This window comes from Rousettus aegyptiacus, unplaced genomic scaffold, assembly GCF_014176215.1.
Source record: "Rousettus aegyptiacus isolate mRouAeg1 unplaced genomic scaffold, mRouAeg1.p scaffold_m13_p_13, whole genome shotgun sequence".
Classification (NCBI taxonomy): domain Eukaryota; kingdom Metazoa; phylum Chordata; class Mammalia; order Chiroptera; family Pteropodidae; genus Rousettus; species Rousettus aegyptiacus.
The window spans coordinates 38,323,894-38,351,720 of record NW_023416288.1 but is presented as its reverse complement, the minus strand read 5'-3'; the positions used below and the strand labels follow the sequence as shown (position 1 = coordinate 38,351,720).

General features: G+C 40.5%; 1 protein-coding gene across 7 annotated transcripts in view; it reads left to right on the top strand.

Moving 5' to 3' along the window:
* Positions 1–27,827, top strand: part of PDE1C (phosphodiesterase 1C) — a 454,332-nt gene that overhangs the window by 384,789 nt on the left and 41,716 nt on the right. For all 7 annotated transcript variants that reach the window (XM_016160242.2, XM_036230466.1, XM_016160226.2 and 4 more), the window contains 7 exons: positions 2,440–2,541; positions 3,093–3,213; positions 7,825–7,906; positions 11,372–11,492; positions 12,949–13,124; positions 18,533–18,739; positions 24,494–24,571. In XM_016160242.2, coding sequence (XP_016015728.1) covers positions 2,440–2,541; positions 3,093–3,213; positions 7,825–7,906; positions 11,372–11,492; positions 12,949–13,124; positions 18,533–18,739; positions 24,494–24,571 — 887 coding nt within the window. The remainder of the gene's footprint in view (positions 1–2,439; positions 2,542–3,092; positions 3,214–7,824; positions 7,907–11,371; positions 11,493–12,948; positions 13,125–18,532; positions 18,740–24,493; positions 24,572–27,827) is intronic.

Here is a 27,827-nt window from a genome sequence, read left to right as displayed (position 1 = left end):
AACATGGGTTTAAACTGTGTAGGTCCACTTACATGTACTTTTTTTCAATAACTACTGTAAATGTATTTTCTTTATTTTCTTAATAACATTTTGTTTAGTTTACTTCATTGTAAGAATTGAGTATATAATACATATCTACAAAACGTGTTACTTGACTGTGTTATTGGTAAGGCTTCTGGTCAACTGTAGGCTATTAGTAATTAAATTTTTGAGGAGTCAAAAGTAATATGCAGATTTTACATTGCCGGGGGGAGGTGGTGGTACTCCTAACTCTTGCATTGTTGAAGAGTCAACTGTATATAGACAAACAGCAAACTACTAGGAAATGAAATAAAAATTATTTTACAATAGCAACAAAAATATGTAATACCTTGTAGTAACTTTAAAAAACAAATATAGCTCTTTTTCACCAAAAGACTACAGAACATTGCTGATTAAAGAACCTAAATGAACTGAGAGCTGTACTGTTGTCACGTAGTGGAATGCTCAGTATGTAAAGATGGCAAGTCTTCCCAAATTTATCTGTAGATTCAGCAAAACCTCGATCAAAATTCCAGCAAGATTATGTTGAAATTGGAAGGTCATCCTAAGCTTTATGTAGTCATGCAAACAAGACCATCTTAAATAAGAACAGAGTTAAAAAATCCACACTACCCGATGTCAAAACATACTCAAAAGCTACAGTAATCAAGACAGTGTTTTCTCAGTGAATGGACAGATACATAGATCCATGGAACAGAATTGAAAGTTCATAAATTGGTTCATCATTGACATATGACAAGGGGCCAGGGCAGTTCAGTGGGGACATAAAAATCTACTCAACAAAGTGCATTGGAACAAATGGATACCCATATGGAAAGAAAAATAACTTTGACACTTACCTCATACCATACTCAAAAGTTAATTCAAAACGGATTATAGACCCAAACATAACAGCTTAAAATGGTAAGCCTTCTGGAAGAAAACAAAGTCTTTGTGGTAGGTGGAGTTTTCTCAGATAGGACCCACAAAGCATGAAACATTAAAAAAAATTGATAAACTATACTTTATCAAAGTTAAAAACATTGCTCTTTGTGAAGACAGTGTAAAAAAGAAAAAGGCAAGCCAAGAAGTGGAAAAAATTGTTCACCGCATGTATATATTACATAGGATCTATATCCAGAATATGTAAAGTAGTTTTATAATTCAATAATAAGACAAGCCGCCCACTTTTTAAAAGTGCAAGGTTTGAAACAGACATCTCCCTAAAAAAAGATATACAAATGGCCTATAAATAGATGAAAAAGTACCCGATATCATTGAATTCTATCATTAGTTATAAAAGAAATACAAATTGAAACCACAAGGAGATTTCATTATACATTCCTTAGAATGACTGAAATTAAAGACTAGCAGTAGTAGAGAAGACAAACATATAGAAAAACAAACTTTCGTACACTGATGATCAAAATGTAAAGTGATACAACCACTTTGAACAATCGTTGGCAATTTCTTCTAAACACTAAGCTATCTTATAAACCTGCCATTCTAATCCTAGGTATTTACCCAAGAAGTACTAAAACATATATCCACACACAGACTCATATATGAACAATCATCACAGCTTTAATCCTAAGAGCTCCAAACTAGAATCTAATAACCCAAATGTTCATTAGCTGTTGAATGGATAAATAATTGGGTACTCACACAACAGAATACCACTTAGCACTATATATGTGTACCTATGTATATATGCACACACATATGTCTGCTTTATGTCTCTCTAGATCATTTGCATTTTTTAGTTATGTGTGTGTGTGTGTGTAATAAAACTAGAAAATGCAAATGATCTAGAGACATAAAGCATATCAAAAGCTGCCTGGGGCTAGTTGGTTTGAAGTTGGGGTGAACGTCAAAGAGATTTGAAGGTGGTGGAAATGTTCTGTGTCAGACTGTGGTAGTGTTTTCAAAAGCTTAAGCCTAGTCAACTGTTAAGACTCATTGACCTGTGCAGCTTATATGGAAGCAGTTTATTTCTTTTAATTCTACTGCAGTGAGGTTGTTGGAGATGGTCGATTTTAGGGTTGAAACACCTATATCCAAAGTGTAATATGGATTATCAATCTGCCTCCTCGGATTATTTTCACATTAATTTTTTTCTCAAACTTTAAATTCAGTTGAGAAAGGAATGCTTTACTACACTTTCACTTTCATTAGATTTTTTCCCGAGTTAATTTTGCAAATGATATGTTCGTTCTACGTGTTATATTCCTCATAAATGATTTTCTTAATCCTTAACCTTCATTAACTCCTCATTAAAAAAGCCCATCTAAAAAGCTCAAGTTAGATTAGAAATATCATAACTAATTACCTGATTTTGATTAGAAGTGGCAAAAACTGAACTAATTTTTACTTTCCATTTATTTTCATCCTTTTTTCTCCATGGATGTCCCCCGAAAGGGAATTTCGGACCTTGGTAATTGAGATGGTGATGGCCACGGATATGTCCTGTCATTTCCAGCAAATCAAAGCGATGAAAACTGCTCTGCAGCAGCCAGAAGCGTGAGTGTGCCCGCGACATCCTGTGTTTTCACAGGGGTTTGAGCTAGCACTTGTCCATGCCATTGCACCTGTACAGCGTGCCTTGTTCAGAGAACTTTCTTGAACAGTCCCATAAACTGGGGGTGGTTAGAGGAGAGAGCAAGAAAATCATACAAATAGATTCTCCTTAGGGTTGAAATAAATAATAGGGCCAGTAACAATTTGCCCTAATTAGAATTTAAAATATTTCCCTGTGGGAAACTAAATTCTCAAAGATCTACTCAATGCAGAGGCAACACATGAAAGTCAGCGAGTGACTCTTGGTTCTTGCTATCTTTCTGAATGATGCAGTCATTCCAGAAATAGTTTTGAGTAGTTTTTGAGGTGTCCAGCTCAATAAGCATGGAGACCAAGCTGATGAAATATTCCAGGTGTAGGATAAAATGATGCTTTGCCCCCAGGTCAGCTGAAGTGGGGTTCGAGATGGGATTAAAAAATGAATGCTTTTTAAAAACCCTTAGTGACGTTCCAAAAGTTCGGCCATCATACATTTGGGTCCTTTGGGTTTACAGAATTGAGAAGCCAAAAGCATTATCACTGATGTTGCACACAGCAGACATTAGCCATCCAGCAAAAGCATGGGATCTCCATCATCGCTGGACCATGTCGCTCTTGGAGGAATTCTTTAGACAGGTACCTTGTCATGCTTTCCCTCAGGGCTGTCATCACTGGGTATTTTCAGAATTTTATATTTCAGTAGCGTTTACAATAATTTTCTTTGGGGAGAGAGGGTTCCTAGCTTTTTGTTTCTGTCTTCTGGTCATGTAATGCTTGAGTTTTACATAATTTCTGATTCTCAGAACATTATGATGGTTCTATCCTATGAATTTCCAGGTAAAAAGGAAAAGCATTCCCTTGTGTCAGTCTTTTGTCAAAATGTCATCTGAGGAGCACTTTTATTTATTGTTCTAATGGGTTGACCCAATGATGGCAACTTTGGCATTGCCCTGTGGGATCAAGATGGTAATCTTTAACTCATGTTTCTGTTACAACTGGTTGGGTTGTTTCTTTCAAACTGGCAAGCCACATTCTCAAGTCCCAATGCTGGATGTGGCAGTGTGGAGTCAGGAAACCACTAGAAGCTATTCTTCCATTACATTCAAAGTTCCTTCAGTCTAAGACACAGGGTTGTGTCCTCTACAAGAACATCCAGAGTCTTTAAATATTCTACATTTCTTTCGTCCATAGTACATATCAACACATGCACATACTCAAGCATCCTTAAACTGTTATATGAATACAACAACAGGTACATGTGGATGCAAAAGGGGTTCTATGGAAAGTAACCTCACAGGGTGATCTGATCATAAGTCCCTAACCGGGCAGGTCACGGTGGGTAGTCATGTCCCAGATATATAACTTCCTTAGTGAAATTTTATCTTCTCTTTAAGCAAGCCCTGCCCATTGTTTCTGTGCATCTAGGTTAACATACTTTTGAAAGGCTTCTTTTCAGAGCTCTCATAAGCCACCTTCAGGAGAGCACATAATCCCCGCCTTGCTTTTCTCCACCTTCGTGTAACCTTCCTTAGTTCCCTTCTTAGTTCAAAATGCGTAGAAGAAACTGCAAACTGCTATTCTAGGAAGCATTCTCCTCAGGCAGTTGGGACCTTTCTTCCTCTGTTTGGCTCAAATAAATTATCTACAGGTTCGAATGTTCTTACGTTGACATATCTTATTTAGGACATGGCTATTGCATCCTTGCAAAGTCATTGCTTGGCCTCACAGAGTAATTCTCAAGGGAAACCCAATGGTGTGTGAGGAACTAGGGCTGTATGGGTGTGGCTCTGTTGAATGACTCTGCAAATTTATCCTTAATTGGGGACTAATTTTGAGCCATTTTTTCAGAAGCTATTTTTCGAATATTAATGAGACCATTTTCTCCAAATATTCATGCCTCTTATCATATGCTTTTGCAATAATTCCCCTACAGGTAAGAGTATGTAATCTACAGCCAAAGGCACATCATTGCTAACTCATAAGTTGGAGGTATTGAGATGATGTTTTCTTTCTCATTGTGAGAGAGTGACTATGAGAAATTACTTAAATATGTGAACATATTTTCCCATAAAGGGAACCTCATTTGCATGCACATTTACTCAAGTCGAATGTGAAAAGAGGCAATGTGAAAGAACCATATTGAATCCCTGGACTAGACTCACTGGACTGGAACTTTTTTTAGTAATTAGATTCAGTGAATTATTTTTTTTGTCTTACTATTTTAACCCAAATGTCATAAGCCATTGTAAGTAAGCCAAGTAGAAGAAATTTTGCCTCAACTCTTAACTATAGATTTTAAATTGGACAGTTTGAATGGGAAATCTCAATGGGACTGTAGAGTCTTTGAAAAAAATTACATTTGGAAGTTGGGTTATATTTCAAAATAAGGGCATAGCCTCAATGCCAATTCCAGCCCTTCCATGCTTTGCTAAAAGAGTTAGTTACGTCTTTAATTTTATAACCATATTTTACAAACCTGAGCCATTACCCCAGGGTGCTTTTCAATGAAATATTGACTTAAAGAAGTGCGAGTTTGTCTTTTTGGTAAATACATGTTGTAAAAGTCTTGAAGTTCATTTCCATTGTATTGCAGTATACTTTTGCAAACATCTCCTGCAGTTTCTTTAAGTTCCTCTGTGGTTATTTTTCCATTTTTATTTCTCATTTCATATATTAGTGGGTTTTTTCTCTTCTCTATGAAATTATTTTATTATTTTATTATTTGTTATTTTATTATTTGTTTTTTATTTTATAATGCCTTAATTGGTGTTTTTATTCTTATTAATTCATTTCTTCTGCTTGAGTTTGTTATTTTGCTAACTTCCTGAGTTGGATGCTCAATTCATTTATTTTCATTCTACGTATTTAATATTAGAAAATATAAGACTAAGAGTTTGTCTTTTTCTTATTATGAATCTCAGAGATTTTGATGTCCAGTGTGTTCATAATCATTCTTTTCTAAATATTCTTTAATTTTAGTGTAGATTTTCTTTTACCCAAGAGTTGCTTTAGGCGGAGGTGTTTGTTTATATAATTTCCCAGGAGTAAGTTCCTTTGCTTCCTAGTTTTGTAATTAGTTTGTGGTTTGTTGAAATTTGGTCAAATAATTTTTTCATCGTTTGGATGTTACTGTGAAATTCATTTGTCACCTGCTGTATAATCAATGTTTGTGAATGTTCATGGCTCTTGAAAAGTAGACATATTTCCAACTTGCAGAGTATAGTATTCAAAGAACACCATACGTCTACCTTATTAATTATGTCATTAAGGTATTTTATATATTATTTTTCAAAATTTGATCTATCATGGTTGAAAATATTGACCTTTGTAGTAAAGGGGAAACTGTGTGAATAATTAGACAAGGGCCAGTAGTTATAGAGTTATACTATATTGGAGTCACCTGTAGAAGTACATTTTTTCATAATTTTTGCACATTTTCTTTGCAATTCATAAATGTATCTCTCCTCAAAAGGGAATTCAATGACCACTGTTTTAAAATAGGCTTTTAATATTTGAGTGTACTCAGCTTAATTAAATCCAAAGGATGTAAGTGATATGTAGATGTGGATATAAGGAAGTCCATGAGACAGGAAGTTATTGAATATTACTTTTTCAGTAATAAAATCCATATTAATGCTTACATCTTAATAGTCAAGAGGTTAGCACCTACCTCTTCTCAACCACACCCATGAGAATGTACCAACAGAGCAACTGTATCCTCGCTCGGTGGTTTTATTTGTTTCGGCTGAGCTATCCCACCACCCCATCCGCACAACCACAACTAATGTTATAGTCTGTCCTCTCTTCACCTTTCTCAAGGGGAAATAGCTCAGGCGTAAATCATTTTGACCACACCCCTTGAGAGGCGGAGCAGCCCTCAGCAAGGCACACGCGGCGATGGAGGAGCCATCATGTCCCATGGGGCGTCTGTACCAAGAAGGGTGCAGAAGGAGCCGAGCCGCTTCAGGACTGTTCCTGAGACCCTTGAGTGTCTCCAGCGCACTCTGTGACCCTACGAGTCCGCTTCCTCAGACGCCCACTCCTTTTCCTTCCTTTCCATAGATGTTAGATGTGTGTGCAAACTCTCACCCTTTCTCTTTGGTTCCCACCTTGGAAAGTAAAAACATTCGGTTTTTGAACCAGGCCTGGGTTTTGAGGCTGATTGGTGTTATTCTTTGTTCACTATAAATTTATCGTTGACATGTATTATAATCAGTGTATTCCATGTAGCAAATTCACTAACCGTTTCTCCATCTTGGCTTAAATATTAGAGACACCAATTGGGAAAAAAATCATAGTTATTTCTATTTATTTACATGCATTTTCTCATTTAATCCTCCTCATAACTCGATCAAGTAGGGATCATTATCCCACATTTTCACAGAGATCGTAAAACTGAAATGTAGAAAAAGAAAATAAACTTCCCATGATTACACAGCTAGTGGGGGAAAGGCCAAGGTCAAGCCCAAGTCAGTCGCCATTAATGTTAGCAGATTCTTTCTTCATTAAACGAATCAGCAAAGTGTCACTGCTGTAAGAAACATCACGTATGCTTCCTGTCCTCTGGGTGTGTGCCTGAAGTGTTCGGCTTCTAGTTCAGGTTTTTGAAAACCATCGTTATTGTTTAGACTTTCCACAGCACTTGCTCATTATAGCCACACTCTTTGGTGAGTTTGAGAGTACATTGGCCAGAGAATCCTATTTCATTATTATCTAACTCAATATACACACGCAGTTATTTACTCTTCTGCTTCTTGTTTGGTCCACTCTTCATTATGGTCTGAGGCCTGCAATTAAGAACCCAGAAAACTTTCTCCAGTTGTATATGGTTTCAGGTAGCACAAGGAGAAGAAATTCAAATCGTGCCTTGAACACAGCCCACAGCTGGGAAGGGTTCATTGGCTCAAGAAAGGCCACAGGTCGACGCTAGACAACTGGAGAACACAGACTTCTGACTGCAGTATTGGCTGTAGACCACAGGACACACTGCTTTCCTTACTTTCCTCAGGGGACCTGCTGCTGCCTAACAAGTCTTTCTTTACAACTGTATGTGCCTCTGCAGTTGGCTGGAATGATTGTCCCCCAGAGGGCTTCGGCCTCTGGGTGTCCTTTAGGCAGCAACACAGGACCCCTAAGGACTTATCATGTGATGTAATTAGGATAATTCAAATAAAGGCCAGTGGCTAAAGTTGCTAAATAAAATCTGAGTGGCTCAGCCTAATTTACTATTGTCTCCTGTTTTTCTAGGGTGACAGAGAAGCAGAGCTGGGGCTGCCTTTTTCTCCTCTATGTGACCGAAAGTCGACCATGGTTGCCCAGTCACAAGTAGGTACGTGTTTGCCAGCCCTTTGGATGGAAGGCAAAACCAGAGGGGTGTGTCTGGAAGTAAGCGCCGATGCTCCCAGTGATTCTTTGGCTTGCAACCAGACTCTGTTGCGCTGTGTTGTGCTCCTGGCTTTGGCTTGATGGGTTGATGGAGCCACTCTCTCCGTCCTTCTCCTTGGAATGTGGCTGGTTCATGGGAAGATTAGACAGGGGCACTCCACTGTCTTTAGCATTTTCTGCCAAGAGAAAAAAGGGCCTTGACTTTCCAAGACAATGACAAGAATCAGTGGCAGGAAGCCCATTCTGTTTCAGCCGATTCATTCTGCGTGCGATATTGGAAGTCTCCATCGCATTTCTCCTCAACACTGCTTCCTCTAGCCGTTTCCAGAACAGCCCCATTTCCTGAATGAGGAATGGCTCTTTGAAAATGTTTCTTTCCTTCCTTCCTTCCTTCCTTCCTTCCTTCCTTCCTTCCTTCCTTCCTTCCTTCCTTCCTTCCTTCTTTCCTTCTTTCCTTCCTTCAAAACTGTTTAGCACCCGTATTTTTTTGGTGAAGATAACTTACACTGCTAATAACTTTTGCACCATAATACATATTACAAAAATCCTCAGCTGTGAGAGTACCAGTGTCATAGGTAAATTAAATGTCATCAGTGCTCTCCACCTTAGAAGTCTGAAATCATTCAACAAATCAATTCAGCATTTTTTTCTACTCGTGTTTTCAGCACTTATTTATTTTCTTCTGTAATAATCCATTGAGTCCCTGTTAGATGTAGGATGCTGCTAGGCATTGTAATAGATATTGTAAAAACAAAACAAAACAAAACAAAGACAAAGTATACCTGGCATTTGCTCTCAAAGACGTTGAATCAGTATTGATTGGGTGATGGTCAAGCTGTCATGAAACAAAATCTTTTAGATGCTAAGGTAGAGTTTTGTACCCAGTATAATCGGGTACAGAACAGAGCACATGAACTGTTAGACCCAGAAAGACTTGTTGAGGGGTGATATTTGAATTGAGTCCTGTGAGATAAGTAAGCAGTGGCTAGGTAAATGGTGATATGCGTTAGAGGTATGTTAGGGGTGGCCAGAAGGGCATTTCGGACGAGGGAAATTTAAAACAGTCAAGTATGGTCCGGGATTTACAAGCAGTTTCATATGGCTGGCAGAATGGGTAAGGAGTGGAATGAAGTGAGGGACATGTTTGGAAAAAAAAAAAAAAATCAGTTCCTTATTACGTATTGCATTAAGAATAGCATGTACTTTATACTTTCCTATAGGAAACGAGGGCAGATCTAAAAAATTTTAAGTAAGGCTAGAATCTATATATGAATTGGTGTTTTAGAATAAGCAGACTATAGCCTACAGACTAAATCTGGCACACTGCTTGGTCTCGTAAATAAAGTTTTATTACAACACAGCTATGCTCATTTGTTTGTATATTGTTGATGGCTGCTTTTGAACTACAGTGGCAGAGATAAGGAATTGTTAGAGATATGGCTCACAAAACCGAAAATATTTACTATGTGGTCCTTTATAGAAACAGTTTGCCAATGCCTGTCTTAGAAAGATTGCTCTGTTGGTACCATGGAGGATGAATTGGAGAGTTTTGTGTAAGACGAGAGGCAAGGAGACCAGCTGGGTGCCTCCTGCGGGATCCCAGGAAAGAGATGATGACGATCGGAGCTAAGGTAGTACAGGGACTGTCCAGGAGAGAGACGGCACACAAGATATTAAGGATCTGGCTGTATGCAAAGCTGAAGTAAAGGCCGCAATCTAGATTAAATGATGTGCCGTGGGGCAATGTTTAGGGCTGGAGGAAAGCAGGTGAGTTAGTTCTGGTTTGGACATGTTGAGTTTAACTTGTAAGAAAATAGGTGAAAATAGTGTCATCGAATACTTCAGTGTCAGCTTAAAATTTTCATGCAATTAACTACCATTCAAATTTGGCTATCAGTGTTTCCTTGTCAGGATACTGTTGATATTTGATTGGGACAATTCTTGTTTTGCCAATTCCATTATCGGGCTTTTAGCATTCTTCACTACCAGGCGTTAAATGCCAGTATCATCTCCACCTCAGCCATTGTGAAAACCAAAAAAAAAAACACTTGTAATTTCCAAATACTGGTAGCATTTCCTTTGACCGGTATTTCATTTCCTTCCGATTTTCACACGGCCGCGTAATGAATTACCACCAGCAGTTCCAGATCATATATTTTCTCCTGACGTGTCACAGAATACTCAAGGTAGTTCTGAGCTGTCGAGACAGTCACTCTAGCCCAACATCAACTGTCTCCCCAGCATGGCGAGAGAAGGTAGCGTTCCCTCTCCCAGCTCCCAACTCTGTTCCTTTCGACCGTTTGCCCTCCCCCATTTGGATGTGTCCTCCTGTACCTCAGGCTCAGCAGATCCAAGACCGAGCCCCGTGCCTTTCTCCCCAGCCGCGTGCTCCCCCACCGTCCCTGTCCACGTTCTGCCTTGCCGTTGGACGTCTCTGACAGATCCTACCTAAACGCATAGCACCTCCTCCGGCTCTGCCTCTGTCAGTGCCTCTATTGCCTTTCGACTCACGGTAGCACTGGATCCTGCCTTCCTTACCTTTCCTCTGAGCTACTGCAACTTCTAAAATGAATATCCCAGCCTCAGCCCCTCCCGCCATTCTCCCTTCCTATCTATCTGGCCAGATTAATTTCCCTAACAAAATATTTAAAATCTCTACTTTGATGCCGCCCGAAGATCTCAAGGGGCTTCTAGTGTCCATCTAAGTTCCATCCCTGAAGCCTGACACGTAGCCTCCCTGCCTGAGCTGATGCCTTCCCGGGCTTTTTCTGCTGGACTCCAAAGGAATCCCTAAGCCCCAGTCATTCCTTAGACACTTTTCCCCATCCTTGTCACTTTGTTTATTTTACGCACTTCCCTGAGAGTGAATAGCCTTAGGGCTCAGCTCAACCCCTGCAAGGTCCATAAAGCTGTTTGCAGCCCTGTCAGTGGGAGGAACAATATCCCCTGTCCCTTCCCTTCCCGGGGACCTTTATTTGGGGTTGCCTTGGGCCCTTCCCATGTACTCTAGGAGTCATTTTTCGTGTGTGTGCTCATGTAATCTCTCCCATAAACTAAGGGCAGGCAGTGTACGTCATACATCTTAGTCTTTTCTGCAGTGCCTATCATAGCGCTGGTTGCATTATGGATGCTGAATTTGTTGCATGGTGGAAGTGTTTTTTAAGCACTTTATTGAACTATCTACTAAAAAGTCATAGGAAAATCGTGTAGGAGAAATGGAGTGGACTCAAGATATTCAAATCGAGGAATATATTAAATAAAAAAAACTAACCTACCCTCTCCTAATTCGATCTGGAGCCCCTATGTAGATGAATTTTAAAAGATAAGACTCATCAGTGTTTCCATGGAGAAGCATGCAAGGGCCCAAGTTAGCATGCGCTTCCTCTGAAGCATTGCTATTCCTCTGCAGGATTTATCGATTTCATCGTGGAGCCCACCTTCACCGTGCTCACGGACATGACCGAGAAGATTGTGAGTCCGTTAATTGATGAAACTTCCCAGACTGGTGGGACTGGACAGAGACGATCAAGGTCAGTGGAGAAGCTCTCAGGATGGGGGTCAGGTTGGCCTCCATGCGACTAGAACTCATCTTTTGGAAGGGATGAGGGTGGCATTTCATAATGATGTTTGCTCTGCCTTCTTCTCGTAAGAGAGATAGGTGTCTGCCTCTTTCTTTGCTCAGAGGAATCGAAGTTACATTATTTATACTCTCCACAATGGCCTATAAGGGGGTGACCAAGGTCTAAATCATGACTGGCAGGTACCCAGTATAGGCTCCCCACACCCCACATGCCCATTTTCTTATTTGGTGCCTTTGCCCCTGGCAAGGTTAAACATCTTGATCCCATTATTTATTGTCTATGCCATCTTGGGCAAGTTGCCTCAGTTTCCCCCTCTGCGAAAACGTGGATGATAAAATGAAATTTTCAGCCTATGTAGAGCCCTTATAACAAGGTCCAGCACAGAAGCTACAGTGAAGCTCACAGTCTTGATTCGTAGTACTGCTGACGGTTACTCTTCACTACGCCTCTCCTCCTCGGCCATGCAAAACCCCGGGCTTCGTCATAAAGGAGAGAGGAGAGAAATGGAATGAATAAGAAAAAGAAGAGAAGAGCAAGGGAAGGAGTAAGGAGGGAGAAGGGGAGGCGAGAGGAATGTTAGGGCAGTGGGACCCCAGCGATGTGCAAGGTGATGGACTCAGCCAGGCTGCGCATCAGGACCAGGGCCCCTGCCCGAGTCCCGCAGCCCAAGGCTCTGCAAACGCCAGGCTGAAGCGTGCTCTGCTTATCCGCTGGCCGTAGGTGTTATTTCGTGGCTTTGCATTTATGCCAGTCACCGCTTTAGCCACCTGGAATGCGTGATACTTTTCTTTAAAGTTACCCAGAAGGATGGTATTTTCTAAATTGGCAAAGTCGCCCATCTTTCAAGAATAAAGTAATATCGATATTAAAAAGAGATCTCTTGCATGACTGGTCTTCCACCTGTCTTGCCTCTCTACCTTCCCCCATTAGCCTGAACTTGGGGGTCCTGGGGTCAGAGGCACCTGAATAAAAGGGGGAGGGGCAGGGCTGCAGAGAAAGACTGAAGGGCAGGTGACTTGGAATAGTGGGCAGTGTGGAAGCAGGTGGAGGAACTGTGGAACCAGGTTGAAGCCCGGGTTCAAATTAATTAATTTCAGAAAGTCGAAGACAGAAAATTCACATAGGGGATTCTAGTCATATTACAGAAGAGGATACCAATCAACAAAGAAGAAACATGGGGAATATTAAAACTCGGGAGACTGAAATAGTGATTTTTTTCCTGCTGGAGATACAGAATTTCCCACCTGTCACATATGGAAAATAAGAATTACAAACCGTAGGACCCGGGAATTCCGTGGCCGTAGCTGAGGAGTGCTAACCACTTCTCGTTTGGCCTTGTGCTTGGGCATACATTGGCCAGACACTAACCCTCCTTTTTGGTGTGATTTTATTTTTTGTTTTCTAGTTTGAACAGCATCAGTTCAACAGAAGCAAAGCGATCAGGTGTCAAGAGCGCCGGCTCAGAAGGAAACGCCCCGATCAACAATTCCGTCATCCCTGTTGACTACAAGAGTTTTAAAGCCACTTGGACTGAGGTGGTGCACGTCAATCGGGAGCGATGGAGGGCCAAGGTGCCCAAAGGTAACACACTGTTGGCGAATCTTCCCGGAGACCCGTCAGGACCACTCAGCACCCCCTCATAGAAAAAGGCATCATCACCCCTCATTTGCAGGTGTTGCAGATGAAACCGAATCTCAGGCTATAGATTCAAATGGCTGAATGTTAGCCCCTTACCCTCTTTTAATTGTTAGTATTTCTAAAAAGTCTGCAGTAGAATGACGCAGACGTCCTGGCCTGGCAGCGTGGCCTTTGTGCTATTATGACGAAGCTCCTTTTTGTGGTGTGGAGTTTCTATAGAAGATAAGTATTGTCATTTCTTGGTTTCTGCTCGACCATCTTGTCATCCTCATTTCATATCACATGGCACAATTATAAGGCCTTCTTCTGTTTATCTAAGCAAAGCCTGGCCAATAGCCGCCTCAGCCATTATGCCGTGACAGAAGGAGCTATAATTTCCTTACATGCATTTTTATCTTCCTTTCATGTTTACACTTTCCCTTCGTTTGTTACTCAGACTGACGTTCTGAGATGAAGGTAGCTTGCAGGTAAGCAGCAATTTGCTGGAGCAAACATCACCAAAATTCAGATTAGAAAAGTCCTGACTTTTGGGACTGTACACAAAAAAAGACTGAACTCCACGTTTCATGAAGGGCGAAATTCGTTTGTTCGTACACGCACTCATGCTTACGTATGTACTACATGATCAGCACATACGACACACTCGTACTGGGGGGCAGGGGTGAGGATGCGTGCCCGTGGTAAGGGCTTTGAGGCTGTGAGGGACGCAGACATGGATGACTCTCAGTGGTCAGCAAGGGGTCCACTTCCAGCGGACTGGCGGAGGCCAGCCTTTGACAGCGGTCTCTTTTTGCTAACATTTATCAAGTGCCTACTGTATGCCAGGCTCTGTGCTCCGTGCTCCATGCCAAGGGTGCAGAGATGAGTAATAGATACGCTTGTTGTCAAAGCTCATGGTCTCCTGGGGGGGAGGGGACATTACTACAGAGTTTCTTTCAAAGGAAGCATGGGAGTTTGTTCAGTCGAGGCCTTGTACTTGTCGCCAGCACCCACCAGGCCTGAACAACCCTCACTCAGGCAAGAAGAGTTTTATCCCAAAATGCAATGTCGCCTACTTTTATCCACCCAGCGTCTGCACAAGTGGGAAAGGTGGGGGTGGGGGGAGGGTGGCTTGGCGGAGCATGTTGGGGCAGTCTTGGTCCCTCATACGTCTGGGGCTGCTTCTAGTGTGGGAGAGAAGAGACCTCACTTGGAGATGGAGTTATTCAAAGGCCAGCCACTGTGACTTATCTACAGATCCCATTCAAATGGCTGTTCATTTCGGGTAGGGCAGAGGGTTTGTATTTATGGCACGTCTAAGGCATCATTGGGCCCTTATCATTTTGGAACAGATGTTGTCCCCTGAGCTATAGAGGGAGCCAATGCCTCTTCCGTATTTTAAAAGTAACCTTTCACGGTTCATTCGGCTGACTTCAATATTGAAATCCTCCGAGATGACAGCTACTGCATCATCATCTCCAAGGAAGCACTCTTAGCATCAATTACACTCATTACACTTGAAAGCCCAATTCCTGACAACACTCAATATAGAGACGTACTTCAAAATAATTTGTTTGCAATTATCTGACTTACTAAAATTACCTTCTGAAGCTAATCACCTGGGGGACCAATAGCTAGTTTCTTTACCAGGAGAAAACTGGCCCGTTGTTATAAAGGGCAGGTAAATAGACAGCTCGTAATTTTTAAATCGATTAGGTATGCCGGTAGAAATATATTTAGGCTATTTCGGAAGCTCAAAAGGACTTGTCTTTAGCCCTGCTTGGGTGTCTGGGAAGGCAACTGGTGGCCAGGACTTGAAGGGTGACTGAGCTTGAACCCTGGGGAAGGCGTGATATTTAGAAATGGGGAACAAGGAGAAAGGGGGTAGACCAAGGCACAGAGCCCAGTGGTCTATTTCGTGGGAGGTTAGTTTGGTTATCAGAACAAGCTCTAGTTATTGGGGTAAAGGAGAATTGAATCCCTACTTGCCCTGTGCTCTTTGGCAAATTCAGGTAGATTCTTTGAGAAAATCCCGTGTTGGGGATGGTGCTGTACATCATAGTTGGTGCAAAGAGCAGAGATAATACACGTAAAGCACTGAGGACAGACAGAGCCTGCGCATGGTTAGCGCCCGCCAGTGCGAGCCGTTACTTTTACAAATTGGAAAAGAAGGTTAGAGGTTTGAATGGAAAGTTAAGAAGATGGTGGTAAAATAGGAACCTATAATTATTATTTCGTAACATTTTGAACCTCCCAGTAGTGCTGTTGACTGCTGGACTGGTGTTAAGAAACACCAGTTTGTATCTTTTCTTTTTTTATTAGTTAGCAGTTTGTACTTGATTATCCCATGGTGTTTGCTCATTGTTTTTTTTGTTGTGGTTGCTGTTTTTTGTTTTTTGTTTTTTGTTTTTTTGCCAGAAAACCTTAATTTCAAGAAAGCTTCCCTGCACAGGGCACTTGCATATACGTTGTTATTAAAATGATAGGAAGTGAGATTGGATATAAAGTCTTGGTTTTATTAACCAATCTGATTTACAAAACTAAGTAGACCAGATCCCATAGTTGTCAGAAAAGATTAAATCAATATTTTTTTGTAGCTCTTAGAGCTGAAAATAATTATTCCCCAGCAAAGATGTATGGGTGTAACAATTTGCAATTCTGGTCAATGTCAATCAATTTCCGCTCAGTATTTAATACTTTTTAAACCTTTTTTTTCCTGGTGTAAAAATAATATGTGTTTAGGTTATAATGCTGAAATATAAATAAAAAAGATATAAAAGAAAATAAAAATTACTCATAATCTCTCCAACCAAATATAACTATTGTTGAAATTCTTATGTATTTTTTTTTAAGTTTGATTTACTGTGCATATATGTAACTAAAAAATTTCCCCATAAATTGAGATCGTAGTATGTTGTCATCTTGTATTTTACTTTTCTGTTTCTATTTTGAGTATTTTATCTGGATACTGACTATTCTTATAAGATATAATTGATGGCTGTGTTTTATGTGCAACCACAATTGAACCATTTCTTTATTACAGAACATTTTGTTTCTGGTTCTTTATTATTGTATATAATGTTGTTATGAACATATAAGTTCAAAAGTCCTTGAGCCTACTTCTGATTATTTTTCTAAGATCAATTTTTTGATTTGGAATGCCTCAGTCAAAGTAAATGAAAAAATTCTGAAACTCTTGATATATATTATCAAATTTCTCCCTGGAATTTGTTTTAACCAGTGTTGTTTCCCAGTAGTGAGAATGCCTATTTCCCTAAATTTTTCCCCTTTTGTTTTTTATTAGGAAGTTTATATTTTTGTTATTGATTTATAATAACTTTATGTATTAAGGATGGCAATTTTTCAGTTGACAGAGTTTCTTGCAATTCTGTCCTACCCCATTTTGTCATATGCCTTTTAAGGCCTCTTTAAAATACATCTTATTTTTATTTTGCTAGAGATTACTATTACATTTTTACTGAATTATGTTCGTTATCAGTAAAAATGTGAAATAGTGTATAGTGAGTGATACGCTTTTGCAAATGCTGAAAAATGCATTGAATTTTTACTTATTTCCTCCATATTCACTCAGTTTTATGAGATTTTCAGTCTAGGTGATTATTAGTAAGTTATTCTATAATTAATTTATTCTTTAATATTATTTTTAATATTTGCATCATTTTATATCTAACTCGACAATTATTTTTAAACACTAAGATTTACTAGTTTTCTTGTCAATCATTAACATATTTTCTTCATTCTTGAGTTTTTAATATGATTGAATTTTTCTGTCAGCTGGAGCATTTCTTTGGTGAATATTTTTGGAAAGGTTCCGTGGGAACACCATCTGAGTCCTTAGCTGTCTAGAAGTCCCTTCTATTGTTCTTGTATATAACTGAGAGTTGACTGTTTAAAAGTCATAGTACTTTGGTTATTTTTCTCAGTTAGTCAGTTTCTGTCTTTTTCTTTCTCGCTGTTTGTAAGTAGTTTAAGTAGGCATTTCAGAAAATTAGATCAAGGGATAACTAGCCCAATACCATTTTAACAAAGAGTCTATAGAATCATTATTCAGAAAGGCAATTAAATGAAGAAACCAATGCATTTCTCCAAACCTTCACAGACATTCAGTGTGGGCTAGAACTTGCTCTCAGAGCAATGCAGCTTGTGGATCACGAGAGCTCTGTTCTACCTAAACTCTGTAGTTGCTTGCTTTTGACCATTTCATGGTGACTCACATCAGCACAGATAGTCTGAAGTAGAAAGCCAAAGGGAACCACATGGAGCTACACGTTTGCTTTCTGCTGGTCTAGAAGCCTAGGAGTGCCAAGGATGTTCAATCAAAGACCTGAAAAGTTAATTTTCTGTATGCATGCCATCATTGGGACCTGCTGGCACATATTGAATGTGCCCTTACACTTTTTCTAATTGCAGGAAAATTTTATGTACATTAATATAAAATATGAATGGCTACCTCTTGTTGATTTTTTTTTTTCTTATTAATCTGGTTGCTTGTTTTTTTCCTCTTCCTTTTCAATGGTACCACTTTGAGTGCTGATGGTTGATCATGCTATTATGACATGTTTCAGACATATGAGGAAGAGATGGAAGTAGAGTAGAGAAGTCGAAGGTGGCATTGTGGAGCCACCCATGGGAACGTGATTGCTGCAGGGAAAGGAGGCCGATGGTGGGCTGGCTCGCCCTGGAGTTGATTATGACGTCATAAGAGCTAACACTCATTAGTTTCAATATTAATTGCCTGCTATCAGCTGTAATTGAGCAAACACAGATTCGCTTCTGCAATGTACCCCTCCCCCAACTTTTATTTTTTAATTTTTGCTAGATTTCCCATAGAAAATCGGCCTGACAGTTGTCAAATGAATTTTTCTTCCTCAGATAATATTTTATGCTCTTTTGTAGCAAACCAGACTTTAATGCTTTCAGTTCATAGTCAAAATTATGTTTAACTTGGGAATATTTTGAATGTTGAAAGTTTGCCATAGATTCAGTGGGGGGTCCTGTGAGGGCATTATAAATTATTTTACCTGTAACCTGAGTACGAATGAATTCTCCTCCCTGTGCCTCAGTTTCCCTCTCTGCATAGTAAGACCAGTCATCTTTTTCCTCACCTGCCCCCTCTTCTAACCCACTCTTCAGAAACGACGTCACCATAACCCAGTTTTATGTGTGTCCTGAATATAAATGCCGATCTGACTTGAATTAGCCAAAAATAAACCCAAAACACTCCATAGACACCTTAGGTTATTTCAATGTATTAATTACCGGTGTTAGTAATTGGTTTCATTCTAAAGAGGCAATTCTTCTAATGGCGTGGCCTCTGTTGATCTTTTCTGCGCCATTCCCCACGGACACAGAGGAGAAGGCCAAGAAGGAAGCCGAGGAGAAGGCCCGCCTGGCTGCAGAAGAGAAGCAGAAGGAAATGGAAGCCAAACAACAAGCCGAGGAGGGCGCGCCTGGCAAAGCGCAGAGTCAAGTCAATGGAACGCACCCGAACAAAAGCGACAACCCTCGCGGGAAAAACTCCAAAGCCGGGAAGTCATCCGGGGAAAAGCAACAGAATGGTGAGTGGACTCGTGCTGGGGAGGGGCTCTTCCTGGGGTGTCAATGATGGGATGAGTGGAAATTGGCAGTCGGCTGTACCTACGAGGACGAGGACGGTGCCCAGCGCGGGGCTTCCCCGGCTGTCTGGCTGCTGCTGATCCCACCTCCCCAGGCTGCGAATCCCATCGGGATCCCATAAGAAGCAGCCAGAAGCTCGCCTGCACCACTGTCTCTGGGGGACATTCGTTCCTTTTGGGCCCTTTCCGGTTGTACTGGAGACCGCCCAGCGCTGCTTGCTCACTACGGAAGTTACTGTGAACCATCCCAGTGTGTCCTGAGTGCTTACTGCATGACTGGGTGATCAGAAGGTTGGTCTCCCATACCCACTATCCCCCTGCAGGGCTGGTAACGCCCATTCTGCAGTGTGTGTCCACCTGTATGTGAGTACGTACCTTAGGGTACGCACCTAGCCCAGCTTGCCCGAGACAGAGGGGTTTCCTGGGATTCAGGAAAACCGGAACAGTTCCGGGCAAACTGGGATGAGCTGGTCACTGCAGTGTGCATATAGTTGGTGATTTCTTATATTTAATGCAGCAAGTGTTCATTGATTAACAACTATGTGCTAAACTCTGTGCTTGGCACTGGGGATTTAGAAAATGGAAAAGCCACGAGAAGTCTACCATTTAATAGACATCTTCAGAGGTAATTTGAGGACAATGTGAGCAAGTAACAGTAGTGGCATGGCAGATGAATTGCCAAGAGACATTGGCATCGTTGGGTCTGAGGTTCGTGCAGTGGGGTGAATGTCAAGGAAGGCTTCAAGAGAGGTGAAGTCTTAACTGGGTTTTAAGTCCTAAAATTTGCAGGTCAAGTGGGAGACAAGGATGCCTCAGCCAGTGAGAACAGGGTGAGCTAAGGGACGTGGAACTGGTCACCTTGTTTAGGGAAGGGCAAGAATCTCATTCTCTGGAACTTTCAAGTGCTGGGCTGTGGCAAAGGAGTTTTGCAATCAAACAGGCCTGGATTCATGTCAACTTCTCGGTGGCCTTGGCCACGTTACTTAACCATCCACTCCGTCTGTAAAATGTGCATGGGCCACATGAGAGCTTCCAATAATTATCATAGCAAAATGATGATGATAAAACAAATACATTATTCACTATATGCCAGATGTGATCTTGAGTTTTCTTTTTACATATATTCTCTTACCTGCGTGGTAGGGGCAGGTGCTCGAGCTATTATTGTACACAGCCTGGGAATGAGAAATATGTAGAAAGTGATTAGCGTAATTCTCTCAATTTATTTTCACAATTAACATATATAAACGTAAAACTAGAAAACGATATTTTAATATATATTAATGATGACATACCAAGTTCCAAGGATATTGCATAAACTCCCTCCGGTCGCTCCACGACCACCCCAGCGGGCAGGCAAGGCTGTCGTTCGACGCGTCCTGCCCCTCAGCAGCCTGGTCCCAGAGGCTGCTCGGGACTAGTCTGTTTTCTGTTCAAGTGCATCGCAGTCTAGAAAATACGTTCCATTTAAGAAGCATTGATGATGCGCCTGTCGGAGTTTTACAGAGTCATGCAGCATACTCCTTTTCTCCCTGAGGTCAGAACGAATTAAGAGAGAGAAACCAGGCTCAGAAATTTCGTAATTGAAACGTTAGCTCCACCGCAACTGGAGCAGAGTTGGAAAACGTGGACTTGGTCCGCTGAGGGCATGGGCTTCTCACGTGTCTGTCCTGAACGGAGCTTAGCCAAGCAGACCCTGGCGGAGCAGGCGGGCTCAGAACTCGCCCCTTCACACCCTCACGAGCGCCCCAGCAGGCTGCTTCTGGGGTGACAGGAAAGGTGTGCATCTTCTGGAAAACACATCTCAAAGGGGCCTGGGGGCTGAAGAAATGGGTGACTGGGCTGAGCTGTGCATATCCGACTCTTCCTTTCACACGAGTCTCTCTCCTTCCCAATGGAGGAGTAGGTAAGGGCTGGTGAGCGAGGCAAGGCATGCTCCTTCCCAACTTTTTTTCCTTTAGGAGAGTGGCTTAAAAATGTCTTTTCCTTAATAAAGATAGTCAGTATAATATCATTAACATTTACTGAATGTTTAACATAGATGTGGCAGACACCATACATGAGATTTCACCTACACTAAATCATTTAAAAGCCCTAACAACTCTGCGAGGTAGATATGCTCATCCCTGTTCTGCAGATGAGGAAATGGAGATTGAGAGATTAGATCACTTGCTTAAGGGCAAACAACCACTAAGTAGGGATTTCAAGTCAAACTCAGGTCTGCGCAAGTCCAGATTCTATATTCCATAACCAGCATGTTGCTATCATGTGCAAGTTTCAGTGCTGTTAGGGAGAGTAGGAAATTGGAGAGATATTGAGACTTGGCTGCTGTCCACAAGAAGCTTATACTCTGTGTATCCTAGGGGTTGGAACACTCTGTAAGGGACTGGATAGCAACTATGTCAGGCTTTGTAGGCCACACAGTTTCTGTTGCAGTGACTTAACACTGCCATTTTGGTGTGCGAACAGCTCCAAATATTATGTAAACAAGTGAGTGTGGCTGTGTTCCAGTAAAATTTTCTGGAAATTAAAATTTGAATTCTACATAATTTTCACATATCATGAAATATTCTTGTTTCCCTCCAACCATTTAAAAATGGGAAAACCATTCTCAGTTTGTGGGCCATATAAAAGCAGGCAGTGGGGCCAGGTTTGGCCCAAGGGGGGTTTGCCAACCCCTCGTCTGGTCAGGGAGAGAAACCAATGAACGCAAATGTGCCAGTCACAACGTGCGTCATTGAGAGGGGTATAAACGAGTGCCCAGAGAGAGGAGCAGTGACAATCATTTATTTTAAAGACGATTGGGGGAGCCTGAAAGAAACAAAGCAGGAGCCTGAGTCTTCGGCTAGCCTGGGTTGATTTTACAACTGTGTTTATTTCCCAGAGTAAGCAGTAACCTACTATTTCCCTTTAAAAAAATTAGTATTAAATGAGAGGTGGGAAAAGAAATCAATTTAGAGCAATAATCAGAAAGGCGAATGGTGGATCGGGACTGTGTTACAGCAGCCTAATTAAAATGATTTATAACTGCACCAAAAAGCTCTTTTGTTTCCCCCCGTTTATTGAATCACAGCTCACATCGACCACTGCACCACATACAACCCATGGGAAATTACCTAATAGGTTCTGTGCAAGGAACATCATCAAACAAGTGTGTGCCGCTTTCCCGGCATCCTCTTTGTGGCTGCCCGAGGCATTTCTAGGTCAGAGCTGAAGGACACTAGTTAACTGGGGTTCTAGGGCTTTGGCCCCCTGTCAGCAATGATGGGATCTCCTAAACCTTGGTCTCCATCAAGACACTTCCTCCCTCAGCCTCCCCAGCCCTGACTGAGGAGAAGGCAGGCTGCCACCGACTGCTAGCTGGCGTCTGGCAGTGGAAGCACTCCTGCTGACTTCTGGAAGAAGACATCCTTGTCTTGTTGCAGCTGTGGATAAAGCTCCAGGCCAGGGCAAAATAGAGGGCTTAACGTAGTGTTCATTGGGATACGAAGGCTCATTTCATAAAGAAAGGTCATTTTTCTGCCGGGAATTAGTTGACTACAGGTCTCAAGATCCTCAGGGTCATCTCTGCCATTCTTAAAACAGGGAAAAGCCAGTACTGGGACTGTTTCATGGTGACTCCAGGAGCATTCATCTATTTTGACCAAAGTACTGTGTCCTTCACTTAAACGACTCCTGCTTGTACCCTGGCCAGCATCAATTGCCCTTCCTCCAATCTCTCCAGCCAGTGCGTCCCATCAGAATTAAGAATAAGGGAAAATTTGGAGAGTTTATTGATTCCTAACTTAGTTTAGAATTTGTCAAATTCCATTAAAAGTACTTACTTTGCAGAATACATCACGGCCCCAAAGGATCTTGAATTATCCTCAGACCACCATTTATGTCTTTAGGTCGAAGACCTTTAGAAATAGCAACAGTCAAGAGAGGCTTGAAATCTAAAACGTGAGCTTTACAGGGAAGTTGCAAAATACAGTAAGTAGCCGAGAGCTTGGTCTCTAGAATCAGACTCGTTGGTATATATCGTGATAAATTACTTTATCTAAACTTTAGTTTCCATAGTCGTAAAATAGAGATGATATGAGCTTTACCTCAGTTCTCTACAAGTCAGTTTAAGCAAAATCACTTTGCTCAAAATCACTTTGCCACATGCAAGGTTAGGGGCAGGAGTAAGCCGGGGCAGTGTGTGGAAAAAGGCATTGGCCATTCACCGCACTCAACACAGCTGGGCTGACCAGCGTGTGACGAAAGAGAAAACTCAAACTTGGAAAACACCCTTAATTATTTTGTGTTTTCTTCATCAAATTGATCATTTAGTGAATTAACTTTTGATGAATTTGTCTCCTTTCAATGTAGTACCTTCATAATGGGGTTTTTTAAAAGAATTCAATGCAATGATACATACAAAGCATTTAGCACACTCTCTGGTACAAAGAAAGCAAAATAAAATGTATCTTGAGCCCTGCTCACTACTTCCGAGTTACAATTATTATTAGGATCTTTTTGCTTCAGTAAGTAGCAGTATTTTAGTAGTAATCTGTTCTTTGTTTTATGCAGGCTTAAAAGAAAGCTACGCTTTTAGTAATTGGTAAGGGAACAGACCTGCCCAAGGATTATTTATCTTATGCAAGGGTCTGAAGAATTTTCTTGTGAAGGGCCAGATAGCGAATATATTCCTGGCTTTGCGCATCTCTGTTGTAACTATTCAACTCTGCCATTGCAGCATGAAAGCAGCCATGACAGTATATAAATAAAAGAGTGTGACTAGGTTCCAATAAAGCTTTATTTACAAAACAGGTAGCAGGCCAGATATGCTTAGGGGCCATAGTTTGCTGACCCTTCCTCTAGGAGAGCATGACTTTGTTTAACTTTGTCATTTATTATTTGGCTCAAGCCCAGGTACTGTGAATTTGTATGCTAACTTGTAGATTTTTAATTGGTAGAGGAGATCACCCCAGTGGTTATGGTTTTATTGCCTTGCAGGATGTAACTGGTTTTGTCTCTAACCTAGCAATCTTATTTTAACCTATTTCTAAAATACCTACAAATACCCAGTTCCCTAAATACTCCTGGAACTTCTCTTACTGTCTCACTCATTCCCTCACAAATGCATGAATGAACTGAGTTTTTTGGCATGTTCATTCTACATTTGCATGCATATCATTTTTTACTTTTGCAAATTACATTTTGACAGGCTCCTTAATTAGAAAGCCATTTATGGCTGTTTTAGAATAACAACAAGTCATTGAGTAATATAGTGATGTGTGAGATACCACATTCAATACTTTAAGTTCATTTTTCTATAAATTATGCCTATAAAGTAGATATTAATATGCCCATTTCACAGAGAAGGAGACTGAGGCACATAACAGTTAAATAGCTATTAATTGATATAGCTTACATTTAACCTAGGCTTTTTTTCACTCCACAGCCTAATGATAATGTTGAACTGCCTTTCCTGAATGACCATTGACTTAAGTACAACCCTGTTTAACAGAAACTTTCGGTTCTTATTTCCAGATTATGATCCAATATCCAGGACCTAATATGTGGTTAAAGGATATTTATGCTCAGACGTGTGCCCCATTGTGACTGAAATTATACTGTACTTTTTTTTTTTTTACCTTGACAGATTTAAAGATATTTATAACTTCCTCCTAGGTGTCTACATATACTGTTTGTCATGTTTATTGCTTTCAGGTGACTTGAAAGATGGTAAAAATAAAGCAGACAAGAAGGATCAATCTAATGTCGGAAATGATTCAAAGAAAACAGATGGTAAGAGCATAATTTTCATTTCATTTTTCCATAAAATGTGCAACTTAATGCAAGCTTGTGAGAGTTCTACCTAAAATTGAAATCGTGGTTATTAATATGTTCTTACATTATACCCTGAAGAAAACTACATTTAAAGAGCACTGTTATCACTTTTTCAATAATTTATGAATTATTGTTGTATCTCTTCCCCTTCACCATACTTTCTCCATCACAAATGCATTCTATGCTTTTTTTTTTTCCTTTTTCCCACTGACATTTTTCATTGTAAACTTTACAAAATGTTGATTCTGGACTTGCTGATTCTAATGGAATCCAATATGAGCCTTCAATCATGAATTGTGTGGTACCAGTGGGAGATGCTTCGTGTTTTCAGTTTTCACGTTTTTTACCTTTAATGAGTATTCCTTTCGGTGAAAACAAAAACAGAAGTGTGTGCAGCGTTATCATTATGTTTGGATCCTCGCGTGCTGGAAGACTTCCATAGCTGTAGAATACAGGATGAGAACCCAAACCCGTTAGACCACGCCTCCCTTGCAGTGTGCTCCATGAGCACTTGTTTTGCTTTCTGTAAGCAACATCCTACTCTTTCTAAACCCTGAAAGTTCAAATTATATTACCCTCCAACCTTGGAACTATCGGGTTAAGAAAACGACTCTTGCTTTTTGTATAAATCTCCTGTTTCAGTTGTAACATGGGCTCATTTCTAGTTATTTTCCTCATACGTGTATATGATATTAAACTAAAAATGAAAGTTTTCAGGGAGTAGTTTTTGTTAGTGTCTTGCCCTCTTGGAATCCCACCTCCCTAGAGACCTCGTATTGGATGCTAAGCTATTGTTTGGATAGTTCGGTTATAACACCATTGGAGAACAAGGTGAGGAGTAAGAAGACATTTGAACACAGCTCCTCACATGCACACTCACATACATGAAATCAGTTCTTAAAACTTTTCTTTAAGGTCATTCAAATAATTGACTCCAAGTGTCTTATCGTGTAATATCTCGAGAACACACAAGTGTAATTTTTCACCAATTTGTGCAAATAAAAACCATTTACCTAGTAAATATACCCTCTTCGAATTATTGTGACTAAGTCATGAATTGCACAGAGATAATATAGAATTCAAATGACAGTCTCTTACCCAGAAGCTGTTATACGTAAAATTTGTTTGAATATGTTTTTTGCTGGACATCATTAGAGCCAAGTCAAGATAACGCAAACAAGCAGATACACAGTGGAGGAGAATGGTGTTAGCTATAAACCCATAGCCTGGACCCATTGATGCACTAACATGACATCAGTCATTATCTCTGCTTTGGTGTTATTGGGTCTTAGACCACTGGGCCTTAGTTACTTGTGCTTTCTAAGCCCAAAATCTTTACCGAGACTAAAGCTAATTCTTGGTGGCATGAAATGGAAGAGAGATTGATCAGTTTCAGCTACTCCTTCCCCTTTAGTCATCAAATATCTTTACTTTAGAAAAATTTAAAAATGATACATAGATTAGTAGAGTGATTGTTAAAAACTGTATAGTAACAACCAGATACGTTTTGGAATGTTTCTTTTTAACAGATTCTGTTATATCTAATGACCAAGGAGAGTCAATTTAGCTATTTTTAATGCCCCCTTACCCCTGATCTAACCCTCAGAAATCAATATGACCAGTTCCGCCTAATTTTTGAGAGGGCATTTCTAAGCACAACTCAGCGCCCAGTGTGATTAAGCCCACTATGGTCTGAAGTTTCAACATTGTATGCATTCAGAAAGAAATTCAATGGAAACTGGACCAGAGTTGATTATTCCCAAACTCCAGTGAGTTGGGGCATGCGGAGTGGGAAGGAGCATGTACTGCAGTCATACATTATCTCTGTCGGACTACTGGGGTGCTGTTTGGTACCCTGCAGCACTAATTTTCTTACTGCCTTCAAAGAATAAATGTCCTTTGAAAATACCTTGCTTACTCTTTAGAATAAATGCACTAACACACCAAGATCTGGGCGTCTGAGCCAAGATTCTCTCAGGAGATTGACACTTTTATATTGAGAGACTTGTGTGTTACCAGATGAGTGAATCATTTTTAGTGTGTTTTTAGTCATATTTGAAATACCCTAGTCTCTTGGACCTGCCATATTTTTTTTTTTTTTAGTTACCTTGAAATATGAACTTGCCCTTAACTTTACTTGATTACATTAACAGAAAGCTGAGATCATCACTATTTGTGGCTCTCAAAAGATTGTTTATAATCAGGCCTGGCAGAGTTATTTGTTAAGTCACAGGGAGGGAGTTTAGCAAGAATTTCTCATTTATCAGATGTTTGGGAATTGAAATATTTAAAGATGTTGGTCCATGAAATTTAAAAGTCAGTTAAAGTGTGGAAAGAGTGGACGAAAGATAATCTGTAGAGCATCTGCTTCTGTCAAAGAGGTCTCACAAAGGATAGGTCTACCCTTCCTCTTGAAACTTTCAAGAATAAAAGGAAACGTGGAAGAAAGGTTTTCAAGCTAGTGGACATGATGAAATGAAGGACAGTGATCTCTGAGAGATGAGAAACAAATGAAGTGATCCCTACAGTTTCCCCAGCTTACTGGCTTGAGAGGGTTTCCGGGCAGTAGAGGGAAGAAGAGCCCAGGCAGATCTGAGGGGCTCTTTTAGTTGAGGAGTCAAATAAGGATCCAGGGAGAGCAAGGTGGCTACAGTTAACAGGGTAAAGTACCTGAGAGGAGAGAGCTGCAGAGACAGAGAACTACAGAGATCTGAAGAGTTTTCACCAGAGTAATATTTGACCTGTACAATGATGAAACTACCTGAGACTACAAAGGAATCTTTCAGGAGGATTAGGGGGAATAGTCCTGATGTCACATTTTACATAGGGCGGGAAAAGTACCTATTTCTGTTAGCCAGACTTGAATACCTTGAAGGCAAATGGGTAGAATACTTATGATTGTCTTGACTTAGTAGTGGGGCAATCGGCATGGGATAAATGCTGCTTTGGTCTAACCTAACAAATCTTAAAAGCGAAACATAAAAAGATCAAAGTGTTTCCAAAGAACTGCATTCAGTACTCAATAAGGTAGAGACATGAAAGATATAAAACAAACAAAATCAAATTTCTGGAGGTGAAAACTACACAATGTCTTATAGGAAAAATACAGTGGATGATATTAACCAAATAGTATTGTCTGAGATTAATGATAAATACACTGGGTGGGATTAGATATTGTAGAAGAAAAGAGTAGTGAAAAGTTAGCAATACAAAC